The following is a 22,373-nucleotide window of genomic DNA, read 5'->3' on the forward strand; positions in this document are numbered from 1 at the left end:
GTCCACTAGTGATTTATTTTTCAATTTTTTGCTAATCAATTTTTATTTTGAAAATTAACTTCATCTATTCTAAACCCTACATAAATTTTATGTTTAATATTATTCTAAACCTTGAATTTTGAAAATTTACGGTTTGGTTCCGCACAGGAATTAAAAATTTTAAGAACTTATTAAACATTTGTAAAGTATAAAAATTATAGATCCAAAATTAGATGCTCGAGACTTAGTGTATACTTTTTTATTACAATATCAAAGGAACAGAACCTAATTAACTAGCTGAGTTATATTTACTTTTACGATTAAAGTTGACCAAAAGCACAAAAACAAAAGTTCAAATTCGAAGGTTTAGTTCAGTAACCATTTCATCTTTTGTCTTTATTTTTAAAAATTAAGCTTATTTTCTCTATATTTCTTCCGATTATTTGCATATTTGAAAAATAGAGCAATTGAATTCTTAGTCAAATTCTAAAAACTTCTTTTTAGTTTTTAAATTTTTGCTTAGCTTTATATAGATAGAATGTAAATAACAAATGAATAAAGTTGCAGGTAAAAGTAGCCGTTGATAACTAAGTTATCGACTCGAAGAAGGACATGAAACGACGTCGTGGTATGAAGGTGATGGAATGAGGTGGAATTTGTTGTGTCTGGGAGTTGGAGTTATTAGTGAGAGAAGAAGTCAATTAAGACAGACAAATTTGGAGGTAATAATTTTCAAAAAGATGTAATGACTTAGGAGTTCTAAATATATTTTTGTAATAAATGATCATAATAAATTAAAAGTGTAAGAAAGAGTCAAGTCAATATATAAATTAAATATATTTCATTTATATCAACAACTTTAAAATCTATACATATATATATATATATATATGATATCATTTTATTACATGTTTCAATTATTCAATTATGTAATGTATCCCCATCCACATAGATTCTATATTCCATATTCCATATTCTATACTTTTTATGTTACCCTCATTTGTCATATAAAAAAAAAAATTAAGTAAGTGAATTTTCTTTTAATTAAATCCTATTTTACTTTTTTTTTAAACGGAACACGTCCTTTGAGGGTAAGTGTTCAAGTATCTTTCAATTTTAGTAGGTGCAAATGATGTCGACTAGAAGCAACTTTTTCGAGATGAAAATATGTAGTTTTGTTGACCTCCGTCCATAGATACAATGGATTGAAATTGTTATGGTGGAAGTAATTACATGTGTAGAGAAAAATGTTTTTCTAATAATAAAATTGATTGTAATATGTGTTTGGTTTTAAATTTTCCTTTGCTTTTGAAAACTTTGGTAGTAAGTTTAAAAAGAAAAATACTAGTTTTTTTTTGTAATACGTAAGAAAAAGATCAATTTATATCATTAAACTTTAGAGATTGAATTAATTAAAAAATCATAAACTAATAATTATATCAATTTAAAATTTAAACTTTCTGTTATTGTATAATTTACAACATTCTTTTGATTCCGTTCAACGATCAATAAATCTCAATATTATCGTTTGTGCACCTATCCCTAATGGAAAAATGTGTGATTTGTTCCTCTGAGTATGAGAATTTGTTCTTCAAATTGATTAGTATTTTAAAAGACTTATATTTTCACGAAATAATACAACTCACGTTACTGAAATGATGCAACAGTTAACGAATTATTACGTTCAGAGTTTGAAAACTTATCGAAAAAGAAAATGAATCTTTAACGTTGGCTCATTAACCAAAGCTCCGTAGTTAAATCAAATAATAGACTTGGAAGTTTTACAAGTCCTTGATGTGTATTTGTTTGTGTCATTTCCAACTTTGAAGGTTTCACTTTAAAAGTTCAAACACAAAGATAATAAATATCACATCAAACGACTTAGCTAAACTTTCGCTCTCATTTTTAATTCTTCTCCAAAAATATATGATTGTTGTTTTTTGTTTTTTCATAATTTTAATAAAAGAAAAATAGAAAGCAATGGTTTTATATAAGTTTGTGTCTATCAATTTTATATATAGTAAACGTGTAAAACTTTGTTCGATGGTGATTTTATTTTTAGTTTAGGTTTGTTTTTTTCTATTAAATTTCCAATAACACTTTGAATTTCATGTCATAAAAAGTTTACTTTTTCTTAATTACCAAATAAAAAACCAAAAGTTTAAAAAATCAAATTAAAGTATTTGTGGAGAAAGTTATTTATGAAGTTATAACCTAAAGTGAGATATCAAAAGAGAGGACTTTTGATGGGCATAGACATTGTCCATAAAGCTCAGAAGACAACCAACATTTTTCTCCATCTTTCACTGTAACCATAAAAGACTTTTTCACATATATTCTTCTCATAAATAAATTATCTCAAATTGATAAAAAGTTGAGGGGCGTTTGAGCCCCAAATTATGGGTGAGTGGAGTGGATTATTTTTTGATTTTTCTGGAAAAAGAATTTCGTTTTTTGAACTCGAGTTTATAAACGAAAGAGCAAGAAAATTAAAAAAAAAAAAAAAAGGACAAATAAGTGTATTTGAAAACTCCACGTTTGGGGTCTAGATTATGGAAAACAGAGTCCACGCTCCTTCCCTAATCCTTCCTGAAAAACCTAGTTCACACTCCTTCCCCAATCCTTCCCAGAAAACCTAGTTCGTCCTTCTCGGAAAACCTAGTTCACACTCCTTCTCCAATCCTTTTCAAGATTTTAGAGGTAGACCCCATGCGTCTTTTTTTCCTTTTCTCCATTTTTCCACTTTCATTTTCTTTCTCTTCTTTATTTTATTTTTTTATAACACATTTTCGTTTTCTCTTTCATATTTTTTTTCTTTGTTTTCTCTTTCATTCATTTTTTCCCCTTTTTTCTTCCTAAAACCACCTCCCTCTCGATCATTTTATCCTCCATTCTTTGTTGTATTAAAGAACAAAAGGAAAGATGTATCAGTCTTTATAAAGGAAATATAAAAGGGTTTTAATTTTAATTCAAATTTTACGGTTTGTTTGTCCGATGTGATTTTTTTTAGAGAAACAAATGCTTTAGTTAGAATAAATACTTAAGCAAATTCGAAGAGGAAAAAAATGCTTTAATTGATATAATTATAAGTTTCATTTAGAGTTTTTTCAACGAAGCATAATGAACACTATAAATTAATAACTCATAAAAGTTCATAACTTAAATTGATATAACTCACCACATATAAATTTCGTATAAAAAAACTCGTTTGGTTTTAGATACTACAGACACTGTGGTACTTACAAATATCATTCTTTGCCAAATATTGATATTTGTAATGTAATATTCTTTAAAAAAAAAAAACTCTAAAATATATGTGTAAAGTTTATTGTATACTTTTTCACTTCCTACATATGTAATATAACTGTTTTTTTCGTTGTTTACTCACTAACTCTTTTCTTAATTTACATTCTTTTTTTCTATTTGTTTTAGTACAATAATTATAATAATATTAATTTGTAATTATATGTTTTTCATTACGTGTATGAAACCAGACTATAACAATCTGCATCCCAAACGCAGACTATTATAATACTCAAACTATTATAATTTCCATATTATTGTAAGTCACTGCTCATTCCAAACACCTCTTTCGATTATAATGATGTTAATTATTTTTTTAATTACAATTACTTGTTAATCACGGTGTTTAGTTATAATTCTCTTTCTCATTTCAAAAACAAAGAAAACAATTATTAGTTTTTAGAAGTTAGTTTGGTTTTAAAAAAACATGACTAGAAATCCATGAATTAGAAAACAAAGAAATTTAACAATTAAAAAAAAAAAAGTTTTTTACGACACAAAATTTGACACAAATATAATTCTTATTCTTAATTTTGTGAACAAAAACGGTGTCGTGGTGTAGTTGGTTATCACGTCAGTCTAACACACTGAAGGTCTCCGGTTCGAGTCCGGGCGACGCCAATCTTTTATTTATTGTCAGATTGACATTTTTATAAGTAGTGAAAAAAAAAAAAGAAAAGAAGGGATAATCAATTTATATTATATTTATTTATTGTTTTGTTTCTTTTTATGAATATGTAAGATTGTATTAAATACAATTGAATGATTATTAAATGCAATATTTATGAAAATTTAAAACTATGACAAATTTTTATAGTTTTGTAGTAATTGTTGAAATGAATGAATTTTGCTCTCTCCTTTCAATTTACTGTCGTTTGGGTGTTTAAGGAGCATTGAATGTGTACGCTGTCATTTAAATACTACATGTCGTTTCGTTCAGATGTTAACCCATTTCCTCCATTTTACTTTTATTTCAAATTTAAGAAAACCATATATCTCTAAGTACAGAGATTTGAAACATTTGTTCTTTTAGTATAAATATGTTTTGAGTTTTGACAAAACATTTCATAAGCTTGAGATTGGTAATAGAGTTGATATAATTTTTAGAAGGAGAATTGAAAAGATAGAATAAATATTATAAAATTAGTTGAACTAAACTGAGGCTGAGATAAAGTGTTTGTGTTGGAGGTGTGTAAGTTAGGGGATGGGAGGGGGAATGGTTTAAGTAATATTGGGATGGGAATAGATGAAAGCAATGGGAGATGTGGATACCAAATTTCATAACCGTTGTGGGGACTGGGTGAGTCCAAAAATTAAAAAAGTATGTGACAGTCTGTCCCCATTGTTTTTAAAATCTTTTTCACTTCTCTTTTTATTTTATTTTGTTTTCATAAATGTTAGTTCCCATTCTCACCTGCCTTCCTCTCATTTTTTCTATTTTAAGCCTCAATTCTCATTCCCATTTACATCACCAAAAATTGCAATTAAATACTTTTTAATTTCACTTCTAATATTATTTTTATTTTAAAATATTTTTCAAATCCTCCCTTCTTAAAGTGAAATAATCAATTAAACAAATTTTAGAGTAATCAAATCACTGTTATTTCTTTGTATCCACTTTTTTCCTTTCTTCTTCTTATAACAAAATCTGATTTTTTTTTTCAAATCTTGAAATTTAAAATTTAAAAAAAAAATCGTTTGGCCAAATCTAAAACAATCTACTAAAAATCTTGAAAAAACAAATCGTGTAAACAAACCTAAACCTGTACCAAAAAGAATATTGAAAATATAAACGATGCTCGAAAAAATCAAATTTTGAAAAGAAAAAAAAATTGTTTAGATTTGATCTTGTAACCAAATCTAAATGACCAAATTAAAACGATAGAATTAAAATAATAAATCTAAATAAACATGGAATTGAGATAATAAATACCCAAATTTAAACAACAAATTTAATGGATGGTGTATTAGGGATAGCATAAGGAATAATTGAATAACAGGATATGTGTAGGATTTAAAAATGTTTGATAAGATTGATTTAATGGTGGATGTGGTAGAACCATACTCCACCACACTAAATTTAAAATATTTTCGAAATTACCAACACTCAAAAATACAAAATTCACAATATAATTAACAACCTATATTTAATATCATAACTTTCTTTCCAGGTAAAGAAATAATAATAATAAATAAACAACCCCCAAGTGCAGAGAGGGGGTGAAATGGGAAAGCCCAAAATATGGAATTAATTTAAACAATATTACTAATTTATTTTTAGAAAAATACAAAAAAATAAATAAATAAATAAATAAATAAATAAATTAGAGGAGAGGTTCTGAAATTTAGTTAATTTATTAATTTGAATAAAGTGCAATTAGTGAAGACTGATGATACAAACAAACTGTCCCCATCAAATAATATTTGGGAAATGCAAAGATGCCCTTTTTTCCTTTTTCCAATAAAATCCCTTCTCTTTCCTTTAACCATTTTTAAAAACAAATGCTTATCAAATCCCATCTAAAATTAAATATTTTATTTACAATTTTAAATTAAAAACACCAATGAATGCAATTATTACTTCGAAGTTAATACATATAAAAAAGTAACTTTTTTAAAATTTAAATTGATTAAACACCAAAATTAAAATTAAGGATATAAATTGATATTTATCTAAAATTTAAAAAATATAAAAAAAATTAATTTTTCAAATTTTAGTTCGAAATAGTTTATTAAATAGATATCATTCCACACATAAATAAAAAAAAAAAAAATTTAGCTTGGTCTACTTTTTATTTAGTTTATGTTTAAAAAAATTTACTATAAGTTCTTGAGTTTTAAATTATTTAATTCCAATTTAACTATATTTTACTCTTTTTTATCTTTTAGGTTTGATTTTATAATTTAAACACCTATCTATCGAACAAACATTATCTTTATCACTCAATCATTCACCTTTTACTTCTTTCATATTCTAATATTAGTTTGAATGTTATTTTAATTAAATTAAACTTTAATAGCACCCACATTTTAGGGACAACGAAAATAGGTCCCGAATAATAATATATAACATTTAATCAAGAAAAACAAACATTCAATATTTCTCTAAGAAATAGATAATATTATTTTAAAAAAATACAAACCCTACGACATAAAATGAATATACACACTAATCGTGATCGATCTAGCTAGTTCCAAAGATGAGGACAAAACAAGAAGAAAAAATTAGTCTCAATGACTACATTTTCCACCTCGATAAAGTTCGACACACGGTTGTTAAGAATATTCACTACTACTTCTCTAGTATCCAACTCAACCATAATAGAAGGGTAAAGAGCTAGTAAAATTTGGATCAATTCGAGTGGTTTTTTTTTTTTTTTTTTTTGTTAAACTTTTTTAAATTTTCAAAAATTTAAAAATATTTTTGGCACATATTCATTCTTTTGTAATTCTAACTCTTTCTGTGTGTGTATATATATAATGGGAATCCTTACAAAAACAACAGCCTGATTCTTCTCTTTTTCTGAACCACACATACTGAAGTTCACACTTTTCTGTGTGAGAGATAAAAGGAAATACCAAAAAAACCATTTTATCCAAACACACACACACACAAAAGTCTCATCATGAAAACCATCGATTTCTTCTGCGCTTCCCAAGCCTCCACCGCCGTCGACCAACCTTCATCTACCCCGGCCACCGTTGCCGCCGCCGGAAGGTTTATCGACCGCCACAACCCAATCATCGCCGACGGGAGACGATCAAACGTCACTTCTAGAACTAATTTCCCCAACCCTCCATGTTCCTCCCAATACTCCCCCATTAATCCTCTCCCTTACCATCAACTCCACGCCGCCGCCTCCCCTAATGTCGCCGGGGACCAGATCCGGTCCGAAAATCATAAGGATTTGAAGATGAAGAAGAAGAAGAAGAAGATCAAGAAAAGTTCATCGATTGTTACAACTGACTTTGTAAGGTCTGTTCCTTCATTCCTAATTCAAACTCTTATCCATTCCCTTTAATTCTTTCTCATTTTATTTGCTTTTTATATTTATTTTACTTTTCCTTTTTCTTCAAATCTACGTTACAAAATTTCACATTTTCATATATAACTATTTTAAAATGTTCATTTACTATCTTTAAGTTTTTAATTTTTTTTTTATTTTTACATGTTAACTATAAAACTTTGAAAATATTTAAAATAGATTTAGCAATAAAACTTATATTTTATTATACTCGTACATACTCCAATTTGTTATTTATGCTATATTTGAAAATGTTTCCTTAAAATACTTATTGATATAATTGTTTTATCAATTTTTATAATTTAACATTCTTATCGAGATGAAATATTTTAAATTTTGGATTATTTAGATCCAATCGAAATAATATTTTTTTAGCAACATTTGAGTACATTTTTAGTACATGAGGATATTCAACATTTGAGTCTTTTGGTGTCAGTTGAGCTAAATAAAAATCAGCTTATTGAACACTATGATGAGGGTAACCAATCCGCTTATGACAATATTTTTCGTATAATTTGGAATACTCAATAGACAAAGCTTTGATTCATAATCAAACTATTTTTATTCACTTCACTCTCATCACATATGAATAACGACTCAAAATATTTCGTGAAAAGAAGCAAGCGAGTGAAATTTGTATTTATAAAATATGATTAGATAATTTAATAAATGCACCAAAGATTAGTACAACCTAGGAATATAAACTAAATTTAAAGTTTTATTTTTTTTATTTTTGGAAAAATAAATGAAAGAAATGATTAGGAATTGGTGTGGGAAATTTAATTCATGAATTGAAGAATAACAAATTAGTTTTGAGGAATCAGGTGGAGTTGTGCAAAGCCGAGTGATTTGGCTACGCCTCCTGGGTCGATGCGATACCTTTTGAACGACAAGTCGGTTCGTGATGGTTCTATGGATCGGATTTCCACGCCTATCCCTATTCACAAAAACCTTACTCCTTCTGACCAACAACATCCACACCAACCTCAACCAACGCCCCAGATTTCTTCCGACGACCACTGCAATAAATCTCCACCTTCCAATCAGGTTAGTCTAAGAGACATTATTATAAATGAAAAAACAATACCCACTTCAAATATATATCTATTTTTTTAAAATATTTTGATTCTATTTTTAGAAATTTTCTTAAATATAATTTTAAATATATATATATATATATATATATTTTGATTTTTTTAATGGACTAAATAGTTTTAATTTCTTTAAAGAAGTTAGGATTTAAAAGAACTTATTGGATTGGATGGAAACTCGAAAAATTAAAAAATTATTAAATACTTTCAAAATTTGAAAGACCAAATATATTTATTTAATTTTTTTTTTCTTTTGTATTCTTTCTCTTATTCATAAAAAAGAAAAATTGGTAGAGAGAACTTTTGTATTATAAAATAATTATAATTCAATGATATGTGGGAATGTAATGGTGCAAAAGAAAATTGTAATATTTGTGTGTATGTTTAAATTAATGTGATCAAATACAAAATAATAATAATGATAAAATAAAATATGATTTAATGTGAAGTATTATTATCAGGTTGTTGTTTTGAGGGTATCATTGCATTGCAGAGGCTGTGAAGGAAAACTGAGGAAACATCTTTCCAAAATGGAAGGTAAGCTTAATTAATTAACCCCACCATACTAATACTAATACATACATACATATAAAATTATCTAAAAGATTAAGAGAATCAAATTAAGTTTATATATTTGTAAACAGTCCTTTTTTGTCCTTTCCAAAAGGAACAAAAACAATAAAATGGAGTTTAGTCTATTTTGATGAAAACTCTATGGTCCCAAGAAATAATATATAGTAAAAATTTCAAACCACATTCAACTTTTTTAAAACAATATAGAAATTAAATTAACACTTTTTTTTTATTATTATTTTTATATTTCAAATTTTCAAACTCAATATTTCTAATAAATTTTATATATTGATTTATTTTTAACCTTTTAAAATAAGTCGAACTAAAACAACACTCTCACAATTCTTGATCTGTTGAATGTAGGAGTGAACTCATTCAACATTGATTTTGCGGCAAAAAAGGTGACGATAATGGGGAATATAACACCGCAAGGTATGTTGGAAAGTGTATCAAAGGTTAAAAATGCCCAATTTTGGCCATATGCAGACCCAACTCCAAACCCTAATCTCAATCGAAATCATCACCCAAATGGATTGGAAAAAACCTAACAAAAATTTTATTTTCTAGTTTCTTTTTTAATTTTTGTGAAAATATTAAGCTTATGTTTATTGTGACAATCTCGACTACCATTATATATGAAAATGTTATAAAGTTTGGATTGAATCGTTACAAAAAGAAGTAAAAGCAAAATGATTAGGAATAATAAGGTTAATATTAATGTATATTTATTTTAGGATAAGTGAATCATTAAAGTGAGTTGTTGGTTGGTTTTGTTTAAAAGCTTAGATTAGAAATTTATGAATGAGGAAATAAAAACCCTATTTTCTTATATTGTTAAATGGGGATGACTTTAAATATCTTTTATTGGAATTTTAATTCCTTGTTTTGGTGAAATTATATGGAATAATAGTGTTTTGTTTGCCTTCTCAATTTTAGTATATTTACCTTTTTTCTTTTATAGGTGTTGGTTTACATTCATAGATTGATAATAATAAACCCTTATTCCAATAATTGACAAAGCACAAAATCAATTTCATATATATATATATATAGATGGTATGATTTATGGTTAATTTGTTGTTTATTTAAGTCTTAATTGAAAATTATCTAAACTAACTTATTAAACGTTTCATATTATCAAAATAGCGTATTATTTAAAAGTTGTTGAACTAGTTTTTTTCGGTGATCGATCAATAAGATTATCTTAAAACTTAAGAGTATTAACGTCTTAAAATACTGAGCATTAATATCTTGTCAAATCTCATAACGGATTTTAATTGATTTTTTAAATTTTCCTCAAATTTGATTACCCGTATCATAAATCTTATATCAATTTTTTTTTTACACAATCTCTCAAATATTTATCCGAATTTATGTGGTGATTAATTTACAATTAACATGTTTATATAAAATTTGGGAAGATTACGATAAAAAATTTGACGAGAGATAGTTGTTGCTAAAACTTTTAAATTGCATGATATTTGAAAAAAGTTATGTTGGTATCGATTCATCCAAAATTATCAACTTTTTGAGTTTTCTTGATACAATTTTGTTCGAAATAGATCGAGAACCATTTTTTTTCTTCCAAATATTGGTTAGAATTTTGGTACTCAAGAATCCCTTAGCAAAGTTAAAAAAAACAAACTTTATACAAAATCTTGGTCTCGATCTCGAGCAAGAAAAGAAAAACTAGTTCAATCACCTCCTAAGAAAGATGCTAATTTGATAATGTGAAAACTTCAATAAGTTAGTTTAGACAATTTCCTCTCATCATTTTAATTAGAGGGATAAATTATTTAAAATTATTGAGTTATGCTCATTTTAGCTATTCTTTTTACATGATTTTTAAAGAAAATCAAGTATTTTTTTTATGCACCAATTATCCAAGTACTCTTTTAGTTGGCTAGGTTATAATGTGATTGGGTGTAAATGTACGTGGTCTTTGTCAATAAACTAACATAATGTGAATTATTTTAGTTCAAGTTACGCTCATCAATCGTCTAATTATAATTTATCGTCTAATTATAATTTATGATATAACAAACTTATAATCTTTTATTTGTACATGATAAGAATAGAATGTATATGTCGAAGTGAGTTTCGCTGAAAGTTAATTGACATAATGTTTGATTTTAAAAGACAACTCTTAGTACTCAAAAGAAAAAAAAAAAGAAAGAAAGTGGGATGTATTTGTGCATATTGCTATAGCTAAATATGATTACTCAACAAATGCACCGTTAGATTGATGGCGACATAATTGGGAGTCCACATGGAGCAATATAAGGCGTTGAGATGTGAAATAGATTGGTTCTTGGGAGAAGACCATTTAACTTTGAAAAGAAAATACGATCTCATTCCTCAACATAATGCAATGCTATGTAAGAAAATGACTTGCGTCTTTCCACCTTCAAAAATGTGCCACTGGGAAGAGAAAGGTTTACCACTCATAACCTCAAATTAATACTTACAAACTTTCCTAAGAATAATAATTTAGATTATCTTATTTATAACTTGAGGGGACACAATTAACGCCCTATACTATAGAATAGATAATGTTCAAGTAGTAAGATCGCAATAATTTAGATTACCTATTAAGATTTCTTTTGAGTGAGAACAGAAAGGGTAGGGTCATTAATTCCATTTATTGAAGAAATGAGTGGTTTACACAACATTTCAATCTACACATTTCATGCTATGACCTTTTAACATTTTAGAAAAAGAAAAAGAATAACGAAAACTCTATATCACATTGTGACTATTTCATCTAAAAGCTCATTTATCATCAACCTTTCAATTTCCCTACCTATCAAATCGATTTCATTTCCTAAATCCTGCCATTCTGACTCCTCTACTATATCATTCCTAACTATTTGGGTGTGAAGAAACTTACATATTCTGTTCTGGAGCTCCTCATTCTTCATCATCCATTTCCTAGAAATCTGTGTTCTTGACGCCCTCCTCACCCATGGCTGGGGATCCATCAACTGTTGGCTAATTGTCATGATTCCTGAGTATATGTGGTCGAAAAGTAGCTTCCTATCAGACCGAGTCGTTGAGGGAGCTACACTGTGCTTTTCTTCAAGCTGCTCGAACATCTTTGGATCGATAGGGCAATTGGAGGAGTTCAGGGTTGCTAACACAGCACTTGCATTGGAATTGTTATTAAGCCCTGCATGTGTTAAGATGTCAAGTAAATAAGATAACTCCCAGCAATCCTTTGTTCTCCACGGACCCTTCTTCTCATTTGGTAACTCAGAAGATACTTCTGTTGAATCTTCATCGCTGGATACAAGCATGGGACCCTCTGTAAATGCTTCGGATTCAAACTTGAGTAGTTGAAGCTGCATTCGGAGACCTGGAATCAATGAGGGGAAACTATGTTAGAGGGCTCAAAGAATAGCATATGAACGAAGATTCTGTTGAGATAAAAATCCTCAGGATATGTACGGTTTTGGAAAAAATGATAACCAGCCAAGAAACTCCCTAGAAGATCATCATTTTGTAAGTTAAAGAGGAACAATATTATTTGCTTTTACTCAACCGGTTCAATTTTTTATATCAATACCGATACCAATATCGATGATTTAATCCTTGATAAATAAAAAAAAATCAATTTCCGACAATAAGTTTACCAAAGGATAAGAGACTGAATAGATACAATTTAAATCCAACTACCTTGGAGGTCTGCGCTAACACTCTCAAAACATTCCGAACATGAGGAGAGATCATCACCAAAAGCAGGTTCTAGAACTGAAACTGGACTTGGCTGATCAGCCTCCTTCGAGGTAGCTGGAGATTCAAGAGCAGGTACAGATTTGTGCAAGAGCACGGGACTTGCTGCCGATAGCTCTTCCTGAAAAGTCATAAGACATTCAGAACGGGAACACCACCCAAAATGTTTACTAATTGAGCCTACTATTTGAAAATGGAGAAAATGCAAGCTCACAACAAGATGATAGTGTAATTAATTTATATAATAAAAACATTTAAAGATCAGCAATAGAAGTAAAGACAAACCTCTTGTATTGTATTGTCTTGGTGGTCAACACAAGAATTTCCAACTGTTGATATGTACTCTGATGAGTCCAACTCCAAGTCATTAGGTGTTTCATGAAACGTCATTGTGCAGCCATCTCCATCATCCTCAACACTTTGAGAAATTGGATTTCTGTCATTGACATAGGAACAGGAGGCCTCAAACTCCATAGAAGCCATTTTAGATGAACTGTGATCAAGAGAGCAAGCATTTGTGCTAATCTGGTTTCCCTTAAATGAAGGTGTTATCTTGCTGGGTGTTGATTTCTGCCATGGTAAGCATTCCCTCTGATCAAAATTGATTTTTACAGACTTATTGTTTTCCCGTTTACGCTCTTTTGAGATTAAGTGCTTGTCAGATCGGTGCATTGTTTTAGGTCTTCCAAAGCCAATTGATGAAGCAGGAAGAGATCTCGACCTGGTTAGTTTGATACTGCCGTCTTTCCAGCCATCATTGCTGCTTATGCCAAAAGGTTCAACCTTTTTACCAGGTTGCACATCGTTAGAGAATTTCCCTGCAAATCCCTCCTCTGCAATTTGTGCATACGAATCTGCAAGTGTAACTTCTTTAGCATTGGCAGCTAACATGTCAGCCAGGGTGCTGCCTCTACTAACAACTCCCTTATCCTCAGAGATCCGGGAGGATCTCCACCTAGCAGTGAGTCTTTTCTTTGCCTCTCTACTGATTGACGATTCCTTATGACGTGAAGATGATTGTCGATATCCCATATTCAAGTTGGATGAACTTTTTAAATTAACATTCCTCACCACAGGTTCTTCTGACGATTCATTTCCAGACAAACTGCAAGAACTCTCATCCCCTGCGTATCCTTGGAAATTGGAACATGTTGAATTCAAAGGGGATACACTAACTTCATTTCTCATCTGCCTCGTTTTCCCATTAGGAATTTCTCTGGATTCTTTGCAACTGTGCCTAGATACAACTTTCTTATCTAGGGAGTCTTTCTTTCCCCTAAATTCCTTGTTTGTCCGTTCAACAGTTTTTAACTCTCCAAGATCTGAACATTCTTCAAAAGAATGAGCTTGGAAAATAATATTCCTAGCATTTTGCACTTTGCCAATGTTGGGTTTGAGAACAACAATTCTCGTGGGAAGATGATCCAGTTCGTCTTTACTTTCCAAAATTTGAGAAGACTTTGAAGAATGGGCGGAAAAGGAACTGTCTGAGTAGCTGGAATGATTGTTAATCGATTTACTTCTATTTTTTGGAGGAGTTCCCCTATCTGAATTGTCCCGAAACCCAGGGTAGTCATGCTTCCTGTTATCTAATGATTCAATAGGTAAACAACCACGGACAGAGCAGGAGCCAACATCTTGCAAATCATGCAGATGCCTAGTGAACAACGAACCAGGTTGATGTAGAAATTTGAGTAGAAGATCTCGGTTTGACTCTAAAGCATCAAGTGCATCATGAAATTCCCTTGAATCTTGTGACTTCTCATCAGTTGATAATCGCTTAGCATCCAAGAACTTCTGCCGAATGAATGCCATTTCTGATTCAGTCACTTCAAAATATCCAGTTCCTTGATCTGGGTTTCTACTCTGCCCTGTCTTTGACGTTTCCAAGACCTCAAAGACGTCCTTAAATTCCTGTTGATCCTTTGAGCTTCTCTTAGTCACTTGACCATCAAAATATGTGCCCCTCCTTCCCACTTTCTCCTTTGAAATACACCTCGGGGAGGAGCCCTCTGATGGACATTTTTGTCGATTATTAGCACACCTCGTAGGTGGCATGCCATCAAGCCCCATCAATTTGGCGATAATGTTGGGCGACCTCTTTTTCATTTCAGTTTCTTTAGACATTTCATCTGCTAATAGTTTTTTCACTGGAGCTCCGAAAGAGCCTTTAGAAGATCGCCACCCCAGCTCAAGAGTGAACTATAAGAAGAATTTTAGTTTAGCATCATACTTATTTACATCTCTTTGATACAAAAACATAATAAGCTAGAGAAGACATGAATAAAACTTGCATACCGAGTCGTCTTCTGTAATTCCACTACTGCAAGAACCGGAATCACAGCCCATAGTCCGTAAGTTTCTCTGTTTCTCATTCTTTCTATTTCCTGAAACTTAATCGTACAAACTTTAGGGTGCAAATTCTATAACAGAGGGACCAAAGTACAACAGAGCAGAGATTTTCAACGACAGAGACGCTTAGTTGATTTCAAGAACCAAGACCTACAGTCCAGCTGTTGGATGTTATAAAAAGAGCTCTGACGATTTAAGAACACTAGAAGAGAGCAATTATTTGGAAAATTGCATCTAGGCGTGCCAAATTATCAAAACGGAAGAATGACGGAAAGAGAAAAAAAAGAAGAAAAAAAGAACTCGTGATCTTGAAAGACACAAAACATAATTGAAAAACGCCAAACCGAAAAGAAACTGAAACAATCATGAAGAAGAGCACCGATCATACACATACCATTATAGAAAGTCATAAAGCAACTACATAGTTCACTTTAAGCGAAACTATAGGCGATAACCTAGCTAATAATCAACAAATTGCATCATATTTACTCCATAACAACCAAAAAAAAAGCAAGTTTCCGTCATATTCCCCTTCTTAATTCATCCAACAATTTACCGATAACAATCTTTACAACAACAAATCTTCGTAAACAGAAAGATTACAAAAAATAAGGAGACAGAAAGATACTCTCGTCTAAGTACCAAATTTAACAACCAAATCTCATAGTTTCTTGATTTTCTCTCTTTCTTAGCAACCAAACAGAAGGATACTTTTCACTAGTACCAGTAACAAAAATAGAAACACATTTCCATACCTGATTGGCCAAGAACCAAGTAAAAACAAACACAAACAAGTACCTCTCCTTCTAATAAACAAAGTTTCTCAAACATCAGCGAGAGAGAGAGAGAGAGAGATGAGCAAAAACTAACCTATTCGTAAGGGCAACCAAACATAACGAACACCAAAATAAGGAGATAGAAAAATACTCTTCACTAAGTACAAAATTCAACAACTAAATCTTCTAGATTCTTGATTTCCGCTTTTTGTTATCAACCAAACAGGACGATACTCTTCACTAAGTACCACTAACAAAATAGAAACACATTTAATTTCCATCCTTGATTAACCAAGGAACTAAAGAAAAAAACAAGCAAAAACACAAAAAAGTTATTCTCTCCTTCTATCCTTGTAATAAACAAAGTTCATCAAACATGAGGAGAAGAGAGAGAGAGAGAGAGAAATGAGGAAAAAGTAACCTGCTCGTACTGAGGTGGGATCAAGATGAGTAGCAGCAACCTTGTAGCGGGTATGGTGAATCATCTGAGTGGAAGTCTCATGAAAATGAAGAGAAAGAGATGAAGAGGAAATGAGGGAGAAGAGAAGATGGTGGTGAATGTTTTGGAGTAAGAGGAAAATTGAATGGGGGGGGAGGGATCCGTTGCAACTGCCGTGGGAGAGTGGAAGCGGTGAAAATGGCGTGAGTTGTGAGTAGTGAGTAGTGAGGGAGAGAGGAATTGAGCGCGTGAGGAGAGAGAAAGAAGAGAGAAAGAAGAGAGAGAGGGAGAGGTGGCGGAATTTATATCTTGTTTTTGAACTTTCAAAAAAAGGTACCGCAGAGATTATAATAGAAAGGCGAGAGAGAGAGAGAGAGAAGAGAGGTTCACCATCTTCGCGGGCAACTCAACTTGTATGCTAACACTAATATTCTCCATACTCCACGTCGCATTAACTTACCTACATAATTAATATTCTCTTTTTTATTTAATAATATTTTTCAGTGTTTTTAAGTACAAAAGTATGAATTTTGAGATTTCAACCTTTACGTTTATGAGTTGAGTTGAGTTGAGTTACCATTATCATAATTCTATTGGTATTAATAAAAGACTTATTTAATTGAATGTATCAACTACATTATTTTCATGTATTTTTTTTACTATGAAAAACAAAACTTCTGTAAATGTAACAAAATATCAAATTATCTATGTCCGTATAATAAAACTCGTAAAATTAGCAATTTTTTAAATATTTTAAGTTTGTTCTTCCATCCTCGATTTGTCTTGCTCCTGTTATTTCTTTTATCGTCTTCTTCCTCGTATTTCTTTTTTCCTCCTTTTTTTCTCCAATTTATTTCCATCATTTTTCTTATTTTTCAATTCTTTATTTACGTCGTTTGATCTTTTCATCGTTTTTTCTTTTCCTCTTTTACTTTTCCTCCTCTTTTTTCGCTACGATTTCTTTTTATTGTCTTTTTCTTTTCCCTTTTTTAACGTCATGTACAAAAAAATAACAAAAAAAAGTAAACGATCGTGTAAAAAAGTAAACGATCGTGTAAAAAAAGTAAACGATCGTGTATAAAGAATCTCGAAAGTGTAAAAAAAAGAAATATAAATTATCGTGTAGCAAAAAAATTAAAAAAATCATGTACCAAATTTTGAAAAAAGTTATATTTAGAATTGGGTTTCCAAATTTAAACGATCATGTAACCAAATTTAAACGTAAATATTTGAGATTTTGTTATATATCGTAAATATTTTTAAAAGTTTTATTATTTAACATAATACTTTTTATATTAATTTAAAAGTTTGAAATGCAAGAGAAAGAAAGGGTCAAAATTAATGGAATTTTGTGAACTTTAATGTGGATATATATATTATCAAACACCTTCCCATTCATATAGTTAGGAAACATCCAATTTTTGGTAATTGAGTTGTCTCTTATGTTTTTACATATTGAAAGAGGATTTGAAATTTAAATATCCACAAGAGACTTTTAATTTATAGTTTTGAAATCTAACTTTTCAAACTCAAAAAATTTATAAATATAGATAGGTCTTGTTTTCTTGGAGTATGTGCTCACAAGTTTGACAAATATAAATGTGTATTATTGTTTGTATTGGAGGGTTTGTTTGGACTTTGTAATTTCAATAGTGATAGAATCTTGGATTGAAAAGTGAAGTGAAAGAGGACAATGACATGGACCAAACAAAGCATTGGATTATTTGATTTTTGGAACCATTGTGTTAGAGCGTAGGCATGTTCGTATTTTGTCACTTACCCCTTCACACTTATTTTACATATCTCTCGAGAAAAAAATTTCAAACGATCTATTACATTCATGTTTGTTAACTTTTAACATAAACGTAAATCAAATAGTTAAGACATCGACTATAACCGTAAAGAAACATCTATATTAAAAATTACTATGATAGTTGATAGGGGAATTTTGTAAAGCCATCAATTATGGCTAAATGTGATTCAAAAAGCACTTGATTGGTTCGGTTAATGTTTGCAAATTAAGCAAACATATATACATAACATTGTAATAATTAGTCTAAATCCACTTTGTTTTGTTTGTTGTTTGTTTTTTCTTTTGGTTGATTATGGCTATAAGCATATAATTAATAGACATTTAGAGAAACCTAGATCTTGTCTTCTTTTGATCCAAGTTGGGTCGTTATATTTATATGTTTTTTTTTCAAACTATCAAATTGATATCAATGGCTCAATCCGATTCAAATTAGATCACCTAAAGGATTATAACAAATTAACAAATTAGATTCCTATAATTTATTTATCATGTGAACAGTGATTTTTATCTTTTGATTTTATATTATTATATTATTAATTTTCTTTTTTAGAAGAAAGATCGTTAATATCTTCACTACAAGAAGTTTGACCTTTTTCGATAGAAAAAATAATATCATAAAACCTTTTCCTTAACACTGTTTTAGTTATACTTTAAAAGAGATATATTGACATGAAAATGGAGTAAATATCAAACATCTCATCCCCTGGATTGAAATTATGAAACCCTCCCGTGACACACAATGCAAAATTATACATAAAACATCATAGGTGAACATAGATAATTGGAACAAAAAGAAAAGAAAAAGTCAAAGACATTGGGAAGATTGATATGAAAATATAAAATAATGTTGAGAATTTGATATGATTAAATACACATGTTAGAGAGAGAGAGAGAGGGCACTATTTTCCATGTCTAATGTGTGTTGTTGCTTGTTTTGAAAGAATGAAAGTAGTATTTGAAACACCAACCAGCTTTCATGTCTCCATCACAAATATTAATATTAATACATGCAAATAACTGATGAATATATAAAGAAATCATAGTTGCCCCTAAACCTAATTTCCCTCACCTCATCCATTATTGCCTGCCTTCGTATGTGGGAACAACTCTCAAATTTACACTGTATGTAAGATTAATTAACAAGATATCTTTTTTTTTATTATTATTATTAATGAAAAAACTTTTCAAAGTATTTGTAATTTCCTCTTCTTTCTCTTAATTTATTTTTTAGAATTACAAAGGAATTTCATCAAATCCAAACCTGTTAATTTCATGCAATGTGCTAAAAAATGTCGTGACCATAGTGATTGATTAAGTATAAATAATGTATGTATGTTCAATAATTAATTAAAATTAACAAATATTAATTTATTAATCAATTAGGTTTCATTCATTTTCCTAATATGAAAATCTCCACTACCTAAAAAATTCATTTTAATTTTTTTTTAGATTAAAATTCCATAGTCCCTACGAAAAAGACGAGGTCTTAGGGTTATAATGTGTAGGTTATTTCAAATCCTAATCCAAATCTTTAACTAAAACTTAACATTATCTCATACGGCCATTATAGTCCATGTTGATTGTTATAGTCCATTCCATTCATAACTCCAAACATGTGATCAATGTTTATTTAAAATTTCAAAATCAACGTATAAGAAAAAAATGAAAGGAATTAAAAAGTAATTAATTTTATGTTTACGTAACTATATTCAATTGGGTTGTGAATGTATATATTCAACATTGTAACAGTTACAAAGATTAAAGAGAATAAGTTTCTTTTATCAAATTAAAGAAAATGTTAGATTAGTCTAATCCAAAAATCATGCCTTTTTTTTTCGATTGCTTTTTAATTATTGTATCACCCAACTTTTTTATCTTATAATAATTGAAAAGGCTTACTTAGACAATTATACAATGTTTTTTTTTTTTTTAAAGTTCATAAACCAAATATACAAAAATAACCTTACTGACTAAATTTAAAATTGTAATTTAACCTATAATTCACTTAAAATAGATTTTGTAATCAAATTGAATTCCAGAAAACCTTGTTTGTATATGTTCATAACCAAAATGTAAACTATTGTTATTATTGTTTATTTTCCTTTTTAAAAAGGCTTCTAGAATTATTCTCCAAAACTAAAAGAGATCTTAAAAGAGGATTAAATGGACCTTCTTTTTTCATGGAAATTTACCCAACCACAATCTAATTCCCAATCCTGCCTAAAAAGGCAATTTCTTCTTCTTTCTTCTTCTTCTTCTTCTTTTTCTTTCAACAAACCAATCAAAATTGTAACGCGCAATTATTCTTATCTTAATGTCGAGCAAGTTCTTATGTTCTCAATTTGCTCACATCCCTAAATCAACCAAGTTCCTATGCTCCAACCCTCCGAACCAATCTCCTATCTAGACGTAGGGTTTATTGGGAATTTAAAAACATTTTCTTCGCACTTAACAGCACTTCTCTAACGACAACTTAGAAAAGCATTCTATACAAACCTTCGTGCATGTCCCAATAAGAAAAATATATATCATTTTTCACTAAGACTTCAACTTCACATGAAGTCTTAATCTTGTTAATCCATTGTTGACAATCCCAATTGTGTAATGAATCCTGAAACTAGAGAAATGAATCTGGGTGATGAAGACAGCAGAATAAAACAAAAAGGCATAGTTATGCAGATTTCTCCCAAAGTGCAAACCTGAATAAAAGCAAGACCAAAATGGCATAAATACATGGAGAACTGGAAAGCATTAATCAACCAAACTAAATGGGATCTCAGATTAAGAGGATCAGGTCCTTTTACATCCTAAAATCTTAAACAATTGATGGAATTTGATCACTATACAAGTCACACCAACCTTTGCAGCATGGTATTTGATCATGTTGTTTTCAATTTCCTACAATTATAAAGTTGAGGGTACATATGCATATACCTAACCCTGCAAAGTTCAAAATTCTTATCATATGCATATACTGAGGCATTCTTGGGGTAATGTATGCATATCATCAAACTAATTCCAGGAGAAAATCAGCAATTGCTTTACCTTGTTACATGGAAAAACTTGTAGGATATTTATTGTCTTAAGCAGAATTTCATCACAACTTGAATTCGTACTCTTCCGACATTTGGCTTTACAACTTACTTTGACCTAACCACTGTCCAACTTATGATTGATTAGAAAAAGGATATAGTTATGTACCTAAAAGTAGGCATATTTTAGGAAGGATGCCATAAGATAATAATATTTGTGGTATCAAGCACCGTCCCACTATCTACATCTAATCAATGTTTTAAAAGACTAAAGGCAGTCTTGAGCCTTTTCCTCTTAAAGAGCTAAGGTGTAAGCCTCGAAGTAGGATGAGGTGTAAGCCTCAAATGGTGATTAAAAATATTTTACAAATCCTAAATTCACCCCCAAAACTTCTAAAAGTAGCCTTTAACTTTATCATCATCACTGCTACTATTATCACTAATACGGTTGATTTATATTGTAACTTTATGCCTTCAATGTTCTTAAAGTCCCGGCAGTAAAAGTAGCCCAAGTTCAAATTGTCACAGCTCATCTCAAATTTTTTAGGCAAATCACTATGGGGTGTTTGGGGCAAGAAGCGAGTTATTATAGTCCAACATTAGTTCGTGTTTGGGGTGTAGATTATTTTAGTTATGGTTATAATAGTATGTGTTTAGTGTGTAGACTACTTTAGTTTGACAAGGAAATAGAAGACACTATAGCAAAGAATAAAAAAAATGATGAACATCAAATAGTAAAAATGGTAGTAAATAGTAAATGCTATAGCAAATTTGGAAGTTTTAAAATATTGTTTACCGTAGCTAATTAGAGAGTTTTAAATTAGTGTTTACTGTAACAAGAGATGGCTATTATAGTGCTTGATAATCTTTGTCCCACGGCCCCTATTACTTTTCTACTCGCTAGACTTAAGCCTTGGTGCATTTCTATAAAGGCATAAACCTTCTGTGGCTCAACAAAGGTGCAAGTCTTGTGGCTAAAACTTAGCGTTCAAGACGTAAGCCTTAATAGCTTTTTAAAACATTGGACCTAATCCAAACTCAAAGAGACCTCAAAGATTTCCATTTAACATTTTGCCCTAAGAAAATTGAACCCTAGGCCTAGGAGAACTCCCCCAAACATCCCAAGGGTCATCCAGGATGCAAATGCTATCAAAATTTGAGAATAAATACCCTCAAAGACATCTTACACTACAGCTCGTCCCTCTGATTACTAGGGAGTTAATCCACTAATACCCTTAATTCATCCCAAGAGACCTCA

General features: G+C 30.1%; 2 protein-coding genes and 1 non-coding gene across 3 annotated transcripts; 2 read left to right on the forward strand and 1 right to left on the reverse strand.

Annotated features, from left to right (window-relative positions):
• The first annotated feature begins 3,829 nt into the window (after positions 1-3,829).
• On the forward strand, positions 3,830-3,903 carry TRNAV-AAC (transfer RNA valine (anticodon AAC)). Its single transcript has one exon. It is a non-coding gene; the product is annotated as a tRNA-Val (tRNA).
• Positions 3,904-6,787: 2,884 nt separating this feature from the next.
• On the forward strand, positions 6,788-9,634 carry LOC103489885 (protein SODIUM POTASSIUM ROOT DEFECTIVE 3-like). The gene is made up of 4 exons (XM_008449220.2): positions 6,788-7,258; positions 8,132-8,354; positions 8,860-8,935; positions 9,335-9,634. The coding sequence occupies exons 1-4, from the start codon at positions 6,909-6,911 to the stop codon at positions 9,517-9,519; spliced, it is 834 nt and encodes a 277-aa protein (XP_008447442.1). The 5' UTR covers positions 6,788-6,908; the 3' UTR covers positions 9,520-9,634.
• Positions 9,635-11,579: 1,945 nt separating this feature from the next.
• On the reverse strand, positions 11,580-16,613 carry LOC103489894 (uncharacterized). The gene is made up of 5 exons (XM_008449231.3): positions 16,253-16,613; positions 15,002-15,090; positions 12,989-14,905; positions 12,647-12,824; positions 11,580-12,326 (listed from the first exon to the last, which is right to left on the reverse strand). Exons 1-5 carry the CDS (start codon positions 16,314-16,316, stop codon positions 11,716-11,718), a joined length of 2,859 nt encoding a protein of 952 aa, XP_008447453.1. The 5' UTR covers positions 16,317-16,613; the 3' UTR covers positions 11,580-11,715.
• Between the last annotated feature and the right edge of the window lie 5,760 nt (positions 16,614-22,373).

This window comes from Cucumis melo, chromosome 8 (genome assembly GCF_025177605.1).
Source record: "Cucumis melo cultivar AY chromosome 8, USDA_Cmelo_AY_1.0, whole genome shotgun sequence".
Classification (NCBI taxonomy): domain Eukaryota; kingdom Viridiplantae; phylum Streptophyta; class Magnoliopsida; order Cucurbitales; family Cucurbitaceae; genus Cucumis; species Cucumis melo.

What these genes read in the sequence shown, in the direction of transcription:
- LOC103489885 (XM_008449220.2), top strand. Translation starts at nt 6,909, where the DNA reads ATGAAAACCATCGATTTCTTCTGCGCTTCCCAAGCCTCCACCGCCGTC. An exon ending in GTTACAACTGACTTTGTAAG is followed by an intron (nt 7,259 to 8,131) that starts GTCTGTTCCTTC and finishes TTGAGGAATCAG; the next exon opens with GTGGAGTTGTGCAAAGCCGA. An exon ending in AATCTCCACCTTCCAATCAG is followed by an intron (nt 8,355 to 8,859) that starts GTTAGTCTAAGA and finishes TATTATTATCAG; the next exon opens with GTTGTTGTTTTGAGGGTATC.
- LOC103489894 (XM_008449231.3), bottom strand. Translation starts at nt 16,316, where the DNA reads ATGATTCACCATACCCGCTACAAGGTTGCTGCTACTCATCTTGATCCC. An exon ending in TCCCACCTCAGTACGAGCAG is followed by an intron (nt 15,091 to 16,252) that starts GTTACTTTTTCC and finishes ATTAAGTTTCAG; the next exon opens with GAAATAGAAAGAATGAGAAA. An exon ending in GAATTACAGAAGACGACTCG is followed by an intron (nt 14,906 to 15,001) that starts GTATGCAAGTTT and finishes TTCTTCTTATAG; the next exon opens with TTCACTCTTGAGCTGGGGTG.